At 32.3% G+C, this 16,599-nt stretch overlaps 1 protein-coding gene across 1 annotated transcript; it reads right to left on the bottom strand.

Annotated features, from left to right (window-relative positions):
* Positions 1-111: 111 nt before the first annotated feature.
* LOC11421745 (long-chain-alcohol oxidase FAO4A) lies at positions 112-6,127 on the bottom strand. Its single transcript, XM_003628966.4, has 3 exons — positions 5,778-6,127; positions 4,062-4,331; positions 112-2,241 (listed from the first exon to the last, which is right to left on the bottom strand). Exons 1-3 carry the CDS (start codon positions 6,099-6,101, stop codon positions 403-405), a joined length of 2,433 nt encoding a protein of 810 aa, XP_003629014.1. The 5' UTR covers positions 6,102-6,127; the 3' UTR covers positions 112-402.
* Between the last annotated feature and the right edge of the window lie 10,472 nt (positions 6,128-16,599).

The raw sequence follows: 16,599 nt of genomic DNA, 5'->3' as shown, positions 1-16,599 counted from the left end.
ATTTTGTGTCTTATAGCTTATCCTACAAGAAACCATAACAACTTTGAATTGGTCCTACCAGTTTATTCACATGATTACAAAGCCAAAAAAATAAAGACCAGCACCAACATATAAGAAAATTAACAATCTAAACCACACATGTCATAGTTGAAGCATCAACAATAGAAGTATATTATAGTAAGCAATTACATGTACATGTTTGGAAATCCTCTACAAGAGATCGAACGCATCCTCAAGAGAGAGCTCAAACATATGTGTGAGCTCTATCGGATGAATTTCCTAACACCGATTATTTAGTAACCATAACATACTTTCCAACAATATGTGAACTAGACTGGTGCTATTAGCTGGATACTTTTATTGTATAACACTTCCCTTAAAATTCTTGCAACTTTAATGCACTCATCTTTTCCTTTTAAGAACTTCAAGAACATGTTGTGCTGTGCAATATGCAATAGCCTGAACAGTGACCATTGGATTCACACCTAAAGCTGTGGGAAATACGCTTGTATCGGCCAGATAAAGACCCTCTACTTCCCATGTTTCCCCCGTTTGGTTCACAACCGATTCTTTCGGATTAGTACCCATACGGCAGCTCCCCATCTGATGTGCCGAGCATACTGGTGTCGATAGGTCAGTTAACGGCATTGAGCTTTCTTCCTTCACAAATTTCTCAAATTCATGATAGCTCACTTCCTTAACATTTAAGCTCCTTCCCTTATTATTATGTGTCCCAATTTCTTCAGCTCCAGCTGCTGCCAGAATTCTCAGCACCTTCTCAATTCCTTTGTGTAAATTCTCTTTGTCTACATTTTTCATCTGATAGCTTATACGAGTAGGTGAATCCACAGTTCCTGATCCTTGATCCCTTGCCAGTGCAAATACATGAGCTGTTCTAGAAAACTTGCGCATACGATCTTTTATATCCATTCCAGAACTCCACGGCATTAGAACTGAGAACAAACCTGGATGCAATGAAGGTGTTTGGATCACCGCACCATATCCAGTAGCGTTAAAGTCTGCAACAACTGTAGACATTGCTGTCATAATTCCTCCTTCATAGCTTTTTTTATGTCCCTCCGGCCACAACTCGGGCGAAGAAGGTGCATCAGGGAAGTAGCCCCAAGCCATTGTCACTGGATGAAGATGCAAGTTTCTCCCTATGTTTTCATTTTTCAAACCACTTCTTTTGAGTAATGATGGAGTACATAGCGCTCCACAGGCTACAATTGTGACCTTAGACTCGACCACGCAAATGTCTTTTTTACCGTTGTAGTCAATTTCAAAGGCCACTCCTTTTGCTATCTTTCTATCTGTTCCTTTCTTTTCTCTATACAAGACTTGTATAGCCTCACAATTAGGAAGAATTGCACCGTTACCCGATTTCACCAAGTCCACAAGCCATGTTTCTGATGTACCTTTCTTCTTTCCATCCTTGCATCCCAAGCAACACCAACCACAGTAATGATCTGGTGGAGCATTCCTAGGAATGTTACTAACAGGATACCCCATTTCTTGACACCCTTTTCTTAGTATTGCATTATTAAACCCTTCCTCTTCAAACTCAGATTGGACTCCCATTTTCTCACACACAGCATCCATTGCTTCTTTGTATAGTTCACTTTCAAAAAGTTCTAGCTCATGCCGATCGCACCACTCCTTGCATACATGGCTAGGGGTTTTGATGCTGGCTGACCAGTTAATTGCAGACCCTCCACCAACTGTGGAACCTGCTAGTACTAGTACAGACATATCATCTGTTGCAATCAAACCATTAGCGAGGTACATTTGATCGAGGGTTGGTCCTTCAAGAAGGGAAAGATTGTTCCGAGCAAAATAGCTTCCTTTCTCCAATACCAACACTTTATAACCACTTTTTGCTAGAACTCCCGCTACCACGCCACCTCCTGAGCCAGAACCAACAACCACTGCATCACATTGGATAACTAGAGAAGGAGATGAGATGGTAGAAGCTTTATTCGTTGGAGGAGTGACCGAGACAGGGAATCCAAATCGTCTTAGAGAATCTGAAATGATATCACGCGGGTAGTTCAGATTGACAAGGCCTTCGTAAAGAGGTCCTATAACTTCTTCATCATCATGATCACAATCTTCTTTTTCTTGTCGTCCTTCTTTGGATGTTTTATGTAAAATTTTGTTCTTTCGCTGCGCTTTGAACTCTTGATCAGGTCCACTATATCCAATTGCCTTCCATGAAGGGTTGTTTTTTTCTTCATCTACCTGAAAATGAAAGTGTTCTGGCATAATGAGTACATTGTTATGGTTCTAAGCAATCAGAAAAAATATTTATATGGATTTAGTATTTCACTGAAAATAGGCTTTTGGTAACTTTGGGCCACTATGAAAGAATTGTATACACTTACTAACTACTGTATTTTTTTCTTTCTTTCCGGTGTTAACCCTCTGGCTCCTAAGACATAGGGTCTTTGATGATTTAGGGTTCGATAAGAAGATAAATAATATATGACACAAAATCGTTCTTAATTTGGACATACAAACTACAACATAGGTTTTCCATTCTTTTTTATAATTTTGTTCATAGGACTAAAGTGAGAGTTAAGTGTACAAATTTGAAATGTATATACTAATGTTTGGTTATAACACAAAATTGATTTACCTCTAAACTAAACCTTAATTTGAGTAAAAGTGTGGTAAAAAGTAACTTTTGTATTAGGTTAAAAAAATTACATTTATGATTTACCATAAAATTGTTTTCATAGTAAATATACTTAAATACATCGTCAAAAATACTTAAATACTCAGCAAAATAAAATATAAAGAAAAATGGTTATGTTTTTAGGAAGAAAAATGATTGTTGAAAAGTTGATGTAGGCAGCTTTGGATCTTATTGTTGATACTAAACAAAATGAAGTTTATGAAATGAAATTGAATTTTTAAAATTACATTTATAACTCAACCATATTCCACTTTGTTCATTTTAGTAAAGGAAAAAAAAAATGTACATCTTACAGAAATGGTATGAGAATGACATATGTATGGCTAATGTGGGGAGTTGGTATCCCTATCCAAGAGAGAATTAAGTGAATGTGTGTGGGTGACTGTAATATGTGAGTTGGCACACAGTTTTTAATTTGAAACCAAATGCCAATCAAGTCATACCTTAATAGGGGCACTTATACCCTCTTTAGGGTCAGCATAACTCAATTCAATTAGACTGTCCATCTGGATTTGACCCACTTGGATTTAAGTTTATTTTTTTGGGTTTCATTTTGACTATTTGGCACATTAATGCTCTCATTGTTATTAGACTAGATTATACTATACCTTAACAGGTTAAAAATTTTATGTACACTGTAAAAACATTTACATTGTGAACAAATCACATTTTATTTTTACATATGTGTGATTTTATAAATAGTTTTTGTTAAAATCAAATTATTTTTATGACTGAACTATTATGATTCATATCATACTCCACGTATGTTGATACTCTTTCGATGAATACATAAACTTACACATCTATGATTTTCAAATTTGTTAGTTTTGGTCTCTCCATCAAATATTTGATTTAAAATATGATGATTTGACATATTTTAAATAAAGTTTTAATAGTATTTTTTTTTTACAGTTTCAATTGATATTTTCTCATCAACAAATCATATACCACATCTTTAAAACATATAACATCAATATCTTTTAGTTAAAAAATATATGATTAAAGGACAAAAATTATTAAATTTCTAAATAGGGGACCAAATCCTCAAAATTGTGAAAATATATGGACCAACATATATATAGGGGACCAACATCGTGATGTGTATCTTTTAAAATCTTCATGCATAAAAATAAATGCATGTGAAGAGGATGGCTAAGTAAGGAGTGTGTACAATATTTTTTTTCAAGAGTAATACATTTATGGACATAGTACATATATACTTCTATAGTACACATAACAACACAGTGAAAAGATGTAAAAGGTTGTTGACCACAGCAACATTTATTGATTATACTGAAAGAAACAGAAGACATTAAATGCATATATGCTTATAGTTAAGCTGTGAAAAGTTGGTATAATTTACCTGAGTAAAGAAGACTAGGAGGGTAAGAAGCTTTATGGTTCTGAACAACATTCTAAGAGGACGAAGGTAACTTACAGACCAAGACAGCATCACTTTTTGGCGTTTCTCTGGAGACAACTTAGGGTAGCTATGGAAAAATGGGAATTTTGTTGAGATACTTGCAATACCACACAAAATCAATGTGCCAAACCATGTAGATAGTAGCCATAATGTCAACTTCAATAACCATGTACTTGGATGTTTCAGTTTCTCACTCACCAAATTTGCAACCTTCAAATTCAAGCAAAAAATTAACCACACACATTAGTAATGTAATAGTACTAGCAATTTATTAAGGCTATAATTGTATGTATTACAATGATTAACATAAACTTAGGGTCCTTGTCATGTAATGGGTGCACTAAGGTATTCATGTGGGTGGTTGAATATCCAATTTTTTCTCACACGGGGTTGGACTGCCTTTTAAATTGACGATTTTATGTGAATAATTTCATAAACACAGACATTTATTTTACATGATATAAAGGATATGGTTAGAAACACAAATAAATTATAGGCTTAATTGCAGTTTTGACCCCATAAGTATCATAATCTTGCGATTTTGACCCTCTATAAAAAACAATAACAAATCAACCCTCTAAGTTTATCCACTTTTGCACTTTTGGCCCCTAATTAATTTTGATCAAGTCAATGCATACATGGCACCCACATCACTTAAAGTGATGTGCCACGTGTGACTTTCTATATTCTTAGGGGGCCAAAATCGCAAGATTGTGATACTTAGGGGGTCAAAAATGTAATTAAGTCTAATAAATAAAGTGATATGGGTGCAACGTATGAATTGACCCAATCAAAATTGGTCTGGGGCCAAAAGTGCAAAAGGGTGTAAACTTGGAAGCTGATTTGTTATTAATATTTTTAGGGGGTTAAAATCGCAAAATTGTGATACTTAGGAAGGCTAAAACTATAATTAAGCCTAAATTATACCTTATAGTTCTAAAATACACTAATTTGAGACAAAATAAAAATACAAAAACCAGCAACCTAATTTTAAAATATAGATCAACTTGCTATGGTATATACGGCCAATAAGGTGGTCAATCGTTTTCAACCATCATCAATAATTCAATATCAACAATTGCAAGAATTGTGTATGTTTGGATGGACAATATGTTTGTCAAAATCATGGTGCCATCTTAATCTTAATTTTATAAAAACTTTAAAGTATAACTTTTGTAAAAATTGTGATAGTCCATCATAATTTTGACAACCTCAACATGAATCCAAACATGCACGAGATATATTTCACATCATTTTTATTTCTCAAGCAACAAAGGGAATAGATGATCATCCAATGCAAAGGGAATTAATAACTTTAATTATTTATTTTTTGAAAAAGTTTCAATCTTAAACTTCATGGAAGTACAACCTAAAGATAACGTGACTTTTCAGCCAGAAATAACTTTTTGATCATTCCATGAAAGGTTTTATTGCGTATGAACTTGCATATCAAAATACTAAGCATAATAAAAAATTGAAAATCACTACACGTTTTCTTTTATAAAAAAAAGTAGTAATTTTGACCATTATATTTAATATAATATAATAAAAAATAACAAAGAAAATCAGAGAGAGAGAGAGAGAGAGAGAGAGAGAGAGAGAGAGAGAGAGAGAGAGAGAGAGAGAGAGGGAGAGAGAGAGTAACAATAGTCCTACAAGTTCAGGGGTGCCAGCCATGGAAGCTGAAGTACGGTAGAAATTGTTGAGAAATTCATCAGAGGAAGCAGCAACATTGTTGTCTTTGATGGAAGGTAACATAGTATCACAAAGAGCAACTAGTGATTTCATTTGTGTAGGAGAAAGAGAATTTCTAAGAGGTGGTAACAATTTTTGGTCACTCTCTTCAATGTTATCAAAAAGAAGAGTCTTTGTATCAAACCCACCAAGCTCAACAACAGTATGAACTTTTGCTTCATTCATTCCCAACCCCAACCTAAAGCTACCACTTCTACTATTGCTTTCTCTATTGGTGTTCTCCATGCTTGACTTTTGTTTCTCTTTTGCATTACCCAAAGCTTAGCTATTTATATAGTGTGTGTGAAGAATTAATGCTTTGTTTGGTGTATTAGTTAATTAAAAAATACAATATTAGTGGGATGGGATTTTTATTTTTGAGGAATTTTTTTTTAATGAGTTCTCACTCTCTCTCTATTTTTTATTTATAAAAAAGTATTTAAAAAATTTACATACATTTTAGTTAAGTTTATTACATGAAATCACTGTCGTCAAACCTGAATTTCAAATTTAATAATGATTTAAAAAAATAACTAATTCAAGAAAATCAAAATAAGGAACTTCATTAAATTGAAATAAATTTATTACATCTTCATAAATAGTTATTTTGAATTTTTTAAAATGATATAATATACATTTATTAGTTATACAGTAGTTTTGTAACAACTTCTTTAAAACATTATTACATTCTTCATATATAGTCACTCTTAAATATTTTTGTTAAAATAAATGATACATTTTTTTGATGGAATTTCAGAATAATTCAAATAACAAAATAACAATTTTGAAATTAAAAAAATTGGTAATAAGGGTCTTACATTGATCCTTATCTAAAGTTGTTTATGTGGCAATACAATCGTCAACATCAATATAAATTTATATATAGAATTTAATAATTATTAAAAAAAACAATTTAAGAAAATCTAAATTAGGAGCTACCTTACGTTGAAATAATTCAAAATAAAATAATAGAATTTATTACAGATCCATAAATAGATATTTTAATTTTTTTAAAATTATATAATATACTAGTATATTTATTAGATTTTTTTACAATAGTATATTTATTAGTTATATATAATTCCGTACTATTTTTTTTAATTTATATCATTCATAAATAAATTTTCTTAATTTTTATTTTGAATTGTATGATATAATTTCTTTTAGAATTTAAAATTATATTAATATTATAAAGGACTATATATGCTTTTGGACCATGTAAGATGGGAGAAATTAGGCTTTCATCGCTAAAAAAATAATCTTCTCATTTTGCCCCGGTAATATTTGAATCCATTTATTCCAGTCCCTCATTAACCTTGTCATCCATTTAGACCATGAGATGTCGGTTGTTACCTGATTGGGACTCCCACTCTTTCATGCGTACAAAGAGGGACTCTGCAAAGAGGCCTGATTAGGCATGAGTTTACTGAATTAATATAAATAAGTGATTTTGACTGATTTTGGTAGGGATTAAAACTTAAAAGGGGGAAACATGTGAGATACTAAATAGAAACCTTTTTAAAATTTCATTTCCAATTTTTCTGAAACACCATTCAAAGAGATAAAGTTCAAATACCCAAAGCTAGCAGAAAAACGAGAAATCTAAAATACGTCCATCAATGATTGAGATTTATTGTGAGTGTCAACTTCGACCAATGTATGTTTATTTTGTCTTTGTTTTCCTCTAAACACATATGCACATAATGATTTTGATCAGGGCCGGCCCATTGCCCGTCGAGGCTGGGCTATGGCACTGGACCTTGGATTTTTGGGGGCCCAATTTCTTTTTATTTTATTTTATTTGAAGGACACTCAAATATTTGTTATATAGAATGAAAGCGAAAATATTTCAAACTATTCAATGTGCTTCAGTGGCATGGATGTGTGTTTGTGATTGTTAGGACTTCGGTTCAAGTCCACCAGAGCGCATTTTTTTTTACGATTTTTCTTTATAGTGTCTTATTTATTTTTTGGGGGCCCAAAATTTAAATTTGTGTACATCTCTCAAAAGATTAAAACCGGACTTACGAATTTGTTGAGACGGTCCTGATTGTGATTCACGCTGGATATCGTTATTTCCTTGCATTCTTTTAGTTTGTTTTGTTTGTGGGAACAAATTGTGGTCTTGTTATTTTTTTGACCAAATTTGACTTTGTTTTGTTTTGTAGTTGCTTTTTACTTGGTTATTCGTTGGTAGGATCCGCCGGTAGGTTTATGTTTTTCTTTTTTGTGGGAATTAAACCCTAATTTATGTCTATCTTTTTACACAAATGATGTTTGATGTGGTCTTTCTTCATGGTGAGTTTGCCAAGAATTGAATTATGTTTTATACAGGGTTTTGAAATTGTTGCTTATAACTAGGACTTTGATAATATGAATTTTTTTTTCAAGCAATTGGATACTTGAAAGATTGGGATTATGAAGAAAACTTAATTCTTATGTGGAGGAAAATGAATGGTGTAGACTCTAGGTATAAAGCAATACTCTTTACTAAACATAATGTTGAATTAGGTTTATATATGAATTAGGTTGAAGAAGCTCACATATATGTTGAGCATCAAAGAGATGGCAAAGAAGATCAATGAAAGATACCATTGACATGATAAAGACCCATTACATGGGTATCACTTTTGGTTAAGTTTGGAAATCAAGAAAGAAGGAAAATGAGATCATTAAAGGGGATGAAGAAAAAAAATCACTTCTATGGAGGTATGTGATGATAAGTCATCTTATATTATTTTCAGCATGTTTTTCAGTAGGTTTTACAACCAAAATAGATGAGTATTAGAGCAATTGCTTATGATTTAGGGACGTTAGTAATGTTTTTTTTTTTTTTATATTTGAGTCTGAAATTATATTCTTCCCGAAACACAACAATTTTAGGATGTTTTGTTGTAATTCACGAAAAAATCATGCATATCGGCAAAACAAGACATCTGGAGATTTGTGAAGCCCTTGGGAAGATGAAGAATGAAGATTCAAGAGGCCTCAAAAGATGTTGCAGAGGGATGAATTCTATTCCCAAGTTCCAAGACATCTTATAGATAAGCAAACACCCAAAAAGGCAAAGAAACACATATTTTCAGCACCAGATTGCACACACATGCGCCCAGCGTACAGAATGGGGCGTCAGGCGCTCATGAACTCTACATACAGGCGCTTGGTGCATGATTCTAGGCAACCATCGCCTGTTCCTTGCGGTCCAAGGCGCTGTTTTGTGACTTTTTGGTGCAAAAAGCCCGATATTTTAGCTCAAGTTAAGGTGGAAACTCACCCTATAAATACTACATTCCTCATTCGCAATTTCTAATTCACAACCAAGCGGTTCAAGAGGAAGGCAAACACTAGTAGCTTCAAGGGAGGAGTTTCTCTTCTCACTCCAAGTTTCTCCAGAGTATGTTTTACTTCTTTTGTAATTTGTCTTTAGTTATGATGAGTAACTAAATCTTTTTAGGTTATGGTTCTAAGATAAACCTCTATTTTGTTTGTTGGATAATTATTTAATTAAAATCTTTTATTCAGTTATTTTCTATTCACTTTTTAGTTTTACTGTAGTGCGTAAGATTTGTCTCCTCTGAATTAGACATTTAGGGAGGTGACATACCTAATATTGATGTATGTATGTCTAATAATGAAGTAATTAATTAGTAACTAGCAAAATAAACCGAAAGCGAGCGTACCCTGATAGTAAGTACTTATGGATACCTAATATTGATTCATATCTGCTGAAATCAGGTAGTAACTAATTAGTAATTAAGAAAACACGTGACTTCATGACTTAAATCAGTCCAATAACTTCATTCTCCATATCCAAATTAATATACTTAAAACGATTTTCAAAATGATAAAACACTATTACACGAACATTAGATACTCCCTCCACCTGAGCTCCATTAACATTAGGGAAATATTAACTAGTGCCCTCGGGGTACTGGTTAAGGACTTTAAATAGTAATTTTTTTATAAAAGTTTGTGTAATCAGTGCATTATAAATTAAAAACTTTTAAATTTTAAAAGAATAATTACTTTATTTAACATACTTAAAAAGTGTCCCGGAAACACTCGTTATGAAGACCCTTAACATTAATGCTAATGATAGCAGTTAACCTCTTTTTACAAGACATCTCCATTCAACCATGATAACAAAGACTTCTAATACTACTGATAGAATTGAACCTCGTTTTACATGACATCTCCTTCTTTCACAACCATGATAACAAAGACTTCTGCCACTTCATCATACTACAATCAATATAGTGATGATATTGTTGCATACAAGTGTGAGTTATATGTACCACATTGATTAGAAAAGAAATGGTTGAACACTTTACAAGTGGAAGGAACCATAAACTCACGGCTTTAAAATTTTGAGTAAAAGTATGACGTCTCTCTCACTTATGTAATTGCTCTGGCCTAAATGTGAACAGTCTCCCAGACTTCCCTATGACCCAATAGATATAACAAACAATATTGATATCTATGGAGACAATCTTATCTATCACTTAATTATTGGATTGGATATTTTTTGGTCCACTTCTCAAATTTTTATCATATGTTAATTAATTCTCATCTATACAAAATGACAACTCGAATTATAATCCAATATAAGTATTGTCAAATCAAAACTAATTGTTTGTGTTCCCATACTGGTAGTTACAATTTTTTTTTTTTAAAACCAGGTGGATGCAAAGGTAAGTACAAGAATAAGACAAATAAATTAATCAAGTGCACATACTATTCCAACAAATTAATTTTCCCTCACACTTAATGTCTATCATTGTCCATAATATACACTACAAATTACCAAATATGATGAATGTTATGCTGCAAAAAGTATATGTGATGGAAGTTGTAAGGAGAATAAAGAGAGCTTCAATGACGTAGTTTGAAGTTGGAGTGTTTTTTTTTTAAAATAAAAAAGAAAAAGTTAAACACGCCAAAATACACTAGTGTGAAATAATATTAAAAGATCACTTTTAGTTCAATTATGTAAAAAAAATTATATAAAATGTCTGCTCGATGACATTTTTAAATTAAGTTTAAAACCTTAGAAACAAGTTTTTTTTTTATAAACAAGTTATTAACTTAATTTCATAAAATAAAAATTATGAAAAAGAAGTGATTTTCTTTCTATTTGGTGTTTTCGGATGCAATTGAGTTTTGTTTGTTTTTTTGTCAAGTAGCCATAGAGCTCACACAATTTGATTGTGGAAAAATAAGGTGTCCAGGATTCGAACCCCGACCTCTGCATATAATATACAATATTCCTATCAACTGAACTTGTTAAATGCATGTCTGACGAAATACAATTTTGAACTTAGTTTATAGGCTCATTTGACTAAAAAAATATATTTGTTTGATAATTTAAAGGAGATAACCATCTTGAACTTATAACTTATTTTACTAATTTATAACGTTTTTGATAAGTTAATTCAAATAACTTATAACTTAACATTTTTCTCTATTTTATGCCTCTAATATTATTAATTGAAAAAGCTTAAATATTAATTAAATATATCTTTTATATCATTTCATATTTTATAAGTTAGTTCAACCGTTAATTTTACTAAACCAACAAATTCAATCAACTAATTTATACACTATCAATTACAAACTAACTTATCATTTATCCTCTATAAATTCATCCATTATATGTTAATTTATCATATTTTTTATTTTGTAAACTCGGTATCCAACTAAATACCAATTGTTTTTTTTACCAAATAGTGTCTTTACGTTTTGTTTAGGTGTTTGTTTAGGTGAGAGTCTTAAGTTTTCTTCTCTGATATTTTCTTTTCTCATTCGTTTGTCTTTGTTATTTATCCTGAATAATACAAAAAATTAAGTACCTTTCCTCAAAAATCAAATAAAATTAAGTAACTTACTAAACATAGATGATGGGTCGCTGAAGTTTTTGTTGGGCGTTGCATGTACATCACAATAAATAGCAGATTTTTATAAACCAAATGCAGAACGAATTCATACACGTTTTGGATTATCCATGACATCGTTTAGAATAGGAAAATGAATATAAATAATCAAAGAGAGGAGGAAAAAAATGTGAAAATAAAAATTAAAACAAATTTTCTTTCATCACAAATCAAATGTAGAAAATTTTAGAATTGTACAAACTTTTTCTCTCAAATATAAATATCCATCGGTGGAGGTAGAAAATCTCAAAAATTGTGAAATGAGATAAAAAAAATCCGCTATTTTTAACAAATCAAAATGTGATATATTATAAAACCAATAGGTTATTCCTCTAGCACAAGGTGTGCTAAAGAGAAAACCAATAATTACAACAGAGTTTCAAACAGTAAGAATAATAGCTAGCTAGAACCCAAACATAAAAATAGATTCTGACACCAATCATAGAACTTATAATGATAATCTGTTAAATGAGCTTTAAACCAAGAGAAGGAAAAGTAGTTTTTTTTCCTCCACAAGCTGATAAGGAGTAGCTTCTTTTGCACGGAAAATTCTAGCATTCCTTTCCTTCTGGATCAACCAAGAGCTTGCAAACCAAATTAAATTCAGAAGAGAACACCGCGATTTTGCAAGACCTGATGAAGTAACAAACTGAGTAAAATGTTCGACGATGGTTGAGAGATGTGCTGAATGAACACCCAACCAAAGTCGAGCAAGCTGCCAAACATGGCTAAACACGCCACATAACAAAAAATGATAATCAACCCACTTGGGTTGGCCCAGTGGTATTGGCTTGGGATATGGGAGTGTGCTCCTCCTCAGAGTCTCAGGTTCAATTCTCTCTTGTGCCAATTTGAATGGACTAATTTATCTTCTTCGATCAAAAAAAAAAAAGATAATTCGCCGACTCCAGCATTAAAATTGAAGTGACTAAATCTTAATTTAGAAGAAATAGAGGGATCAAAGAGTATTAAAGTCAAGATAATTTTTTTTCAAAAAAAAAAGTTAATATAAATTTATCTACACTACATGTAGAAATATGTTTATCTTTTAAAAAATATTGTAAAAATTTGTTTAGCAGAAATTGAGTTGGATATAATGTATTATTTTTAAACTAAAATTTGCATGATCATCATATTTATTTTCCCTTTTATACACTCATTTTATTTACAGTTTTTAACAGTTAGTAATATCGAGTTGAAATAATAAATTATCATAATATCTATAATTAACATAAAATTTGATATAAATAATAATATTACGTAAATTGGAGGATGCATGCACTTCAATATTTGTTTTATAAAATGTGGGGTATATGCATGCATGATACCAAACCTTTAACGTTATTGATCGCAGTGGCAGGTTTGTTGTGTATGCTATACACGTATATATAACTCAGACAAGTAAATCAATCTCCATTTAATTCCCATTTATATATTATAGCTAGAGATTATCTGATTTTTAATTTTCAACTGTCCAATATTGAATGATTTGTTTATCTGCCAGATGAGAATATCCTCTAGGATTTTATATTTAAGTCAATTTAATCGTGAGATAAGATAACTTGCTGTCAATTAGTTGACCATTTAGTATTTAGTATAGTTTCTTCTCAATCTTAATGCATGCATTGTATATAACTAGGTTACGTCTACTTAATAATTAATACCTAGTTAAGGAATTATCCTAGTTTGATCGCCGAAATAGAGGCGAACACATTAATAATTCAAGTGTGGACTAGCACATATACTAAATTTTTCAAAATTATTATTCTAAACTTTTTTTATGTTCATCATTTAAAGCTAACTTTGGAGGTTTAGAAGTTGATAAGAGATTAATGTAAAAGGAAGGAGGATGTTGGATCATGAGGGGAGTTTGAGGATTATCTACATTTGATTAAGAACAATCATATAAAAAGAATTTGACACCAAGTTTTTACTCAACATTGAGTTTATGAGTTCTTTCACTTTTTTTTTTTTTTTTCTTTTTGAAAACTTGATATTCGATTTAAGGATCGATTAATTCAAAGGGATCAATCCCACTTGTGGGGCCCGTTTAAAGACAGAGCCAAGTTCTGTATGGATTTACCCACCAAATTTGACATCAGAGAGAATCGGACCTGAGACATTGAGAGAAGCACATTCGAAGATCTCAAACCAACCATTAGGCCAATTCTAAACGGATATTCTCTCACTTATATATTACTCAACATTCATATTTTCATCCAACGTGAGACTTCTAATTTACATTTGGTACACCGATAAAACAAAGGGAAGAGAATATAGTCGCATGTGGTGATTATTTTTCTTCACGGTGTAAAATCCTCTTTGTACGTGAAACTCTAAAATGGAGTAAACAATTAAATTGATTCCTTAAATTATACTCATGTTAGTCATTTTAATCTTTAAATTTTATGAATAGACTCATCCCGTTCTTGAAATTGTATCACATTAGATACTGTAGTCCCCACGTCAACGCCACATCAATGCAACATCATAGAATAATTGACATGTAACAAACTTGGGACATATTTTCCTATGGGTAACATTGAAGTACTTTCATATGGGTAACATTGAAGCACTAAGACGGTCGACATTTACAATTCAGGGACCAAGTTGTGAAGACAGATTTGAATCCATCAGCTACTGACCATAAGCATGAAGAGGTGTGGAATACAAGGTGTTTATATATACACCAAAAATAATTAGTCATATAATGTATTGGTCACTCGACTGGAGTAAATGATTTTGTCTATCAACTGCATCACAATGAGTTGATGTTGTATTACAATATGTTAATAACGTTTGGATCAATTTATGGAGAATCGACTTACAAACAGGTTGGTAATGGGGCAGGGTGGGGACGGGTTTCACCTTCCCCGTCCTCATACCCTACTTTCAAATACTTATCCGTTATCTTACCCATATCCAAAAGGGATGAGAAATTGAATCACATCCCCATCCCCTAAGGGTTCATGTATCCTCGCCCCATCCCCCCAATGGATAATTTATTTTAATAAAAAAAAAAAGAATTTTTCAGCCCCAGATTCAATGTTGTACTGCATCATCCAACAAATATATGATGGTGATCAATGACTATGGTGATGGAGAAGGGAGAGACTGAGGGTGTGAGATGTGGAAGGAGAAGAGAGAGAACTTAGAGAAGTGAGTGTCGTCTAAAAGAAATAGTAAATTAATTTTTTACATTCGGGACGAGTTTGGGTATGGGTTCGGGGTGGGTACCTATATCCTCATTACTCGTCTCATACTCGTATTTTGAAATCAGGAAAAACCCAAACTCATACTCAAACCCAATCAAAACAGGGAAAATCCATCAATTTAGGTTTGGTTCGGGCGATTACCCATGAGGTAAGAGCTTTGTTGCCATGTCTACTTACAAGTGAATCAAGTGTTGGCTAACAAGTGAGTGTGGCTACTAAGTCTTATATGCCTTTCAAAGTTTTTGGTAGTGTTTAATAAAGCCAAAATGACCGTATGATATAGTGAATCATAGAGTTTACCAAGTTAAGTTATCATTAAACACACAATCAATTAGACAAATATTGACACATATTTATAACTTTCCTTTATTTTGCAAGCATTCTCAAACAATAGTTCAACCTTCATGTTGTGAAAGTGACTCAAAATTGGAGAAATTGAAGTTTGCTGAAGTTGTCAAAATCGGAGCACGATTTGAAAAATCGGAGTACGATTTTGGAGCACAATTGGCAATTTTCATTCGTAAAAAATCGGAGCACAATTGGCAATTTTCATTCGTAAAAAATCGAAGCACAATCTGGCAAATCAAAGCACGATTTCGCGCAGAAGAATAAAAATAAAACGTATTTTTATGGGCTTGATTTGGTTCCAATTTATGAGGGATGCTTTTACTATAAATATAGACATTGTATTAGTGTAAACCTTGAGATAGAAGGGGTTGAAACAAGGGTTTAGAAAGGCAACAACAAAACTAAAGTTTGTATAGAGTTTGTCTCTTTGGAACAAACACTAGGGTTTGAGGGTTGATTCACCTTGGGAAACACTATTAGGATTGAGTCTCTTGGTCACGGGAAGAGATTGAGGCTTTGGGTAGAATTAGGCGGGAGACTTATTCTTGTAACCCATTGATATCTCTTTTGTAACGTTAGTCATCATATAGTGAAATGGATGGCTGCTCTCTCCCCCAGACTAGGTCAATTTGGACCGAACTGGGTCAACAAATTCTTTTGTGTTCTCTCTTCTTTTCTCTCTCGCTGTTTTCTACTTTTGGCTTGTATTTATAATTGTTCCATACACTTTGTTTTGGTTGCTTGATTATTCCTTACTCCACACATCAAATTTGTTATTGGTGTCATTTTCTCATTGAATTCGGAACCCTTCAATATTAGACGCTCCTTGAATCGAACCCACAACTAAACAATGAAGTCTCTTTTTCAATGTAATCAATTGATTGAAAATGAGATCATTGTCATAAGTGTAGATTAGCCAATATACTGTCTTATTAATTAAGTAGACAAACCTAATCAATTGGTCACACCAATAGACGGATAAGCACCAAATTTCACACGACGACACAAGGTTAATGGACAAGGTTGAATCTTTCGGACAAAACATAAAAGTAAACATGTGTGGAATACAAGGTTAATAATTTTTTTTTAGGATCCTCTCGTAAACTCAATTATACAAAACCAACTTTATCGTGATTCAACTATTATTAAGAAGTATTATCCTTAAAAATCTGGTCCAATTTTTAAAACAATTATGGTGTGTTTGGATTGAGGGTTTATGAGAGGAATGGAGCGGAGGGTTTAGTTTTCTTT

Source organism: Medicago truncatula, chromosome 8 (genome assembly GCF_003473485.1).
Source record: "Medicago truncatula cultivar Jemalong A17 chromosome 8, MtrunA17r5.0-ANR, whole genome shotgun sequence".
NCBI classification, from domain to species: domain Eukaryota; kingdom Viridiplantae; phylum Streptophyta; class Magnoliopsida; order Fabales; family Fabaceae; genus Medicago; species Medicago truncatula.
The sequence above is the reverse complement of the archived record's forward strand: the minus strand, read 5'-3'. Positions and strand labels throughout refer to the sequence as shown.

Bases quoted from the DNA above. Each gene is read 5' to 3' on its own strand.
- LOC11421745 (XM_003628966.4), bottom strand. From the start codon at position 6,101: ATGGAGAACACCAATAGAGAAAGCAATAGTAGAAGTGGTAGCTTTAGG. The intron at 4,332-5,777 runs GTAGGACTATTG...TTGAATTTGAAG, and splicing joins TGGCTGGCACCCCTGAACTT to GTTGCAAATTTGGTGAGTGA. The intron at 2,242-4,061 runs GTAAATTATACC...TTTCATTTTCAG, and splicing joins TCCTAGTCTTCTTTACTCAG to GTAGATGAAGAAAAAAACAA.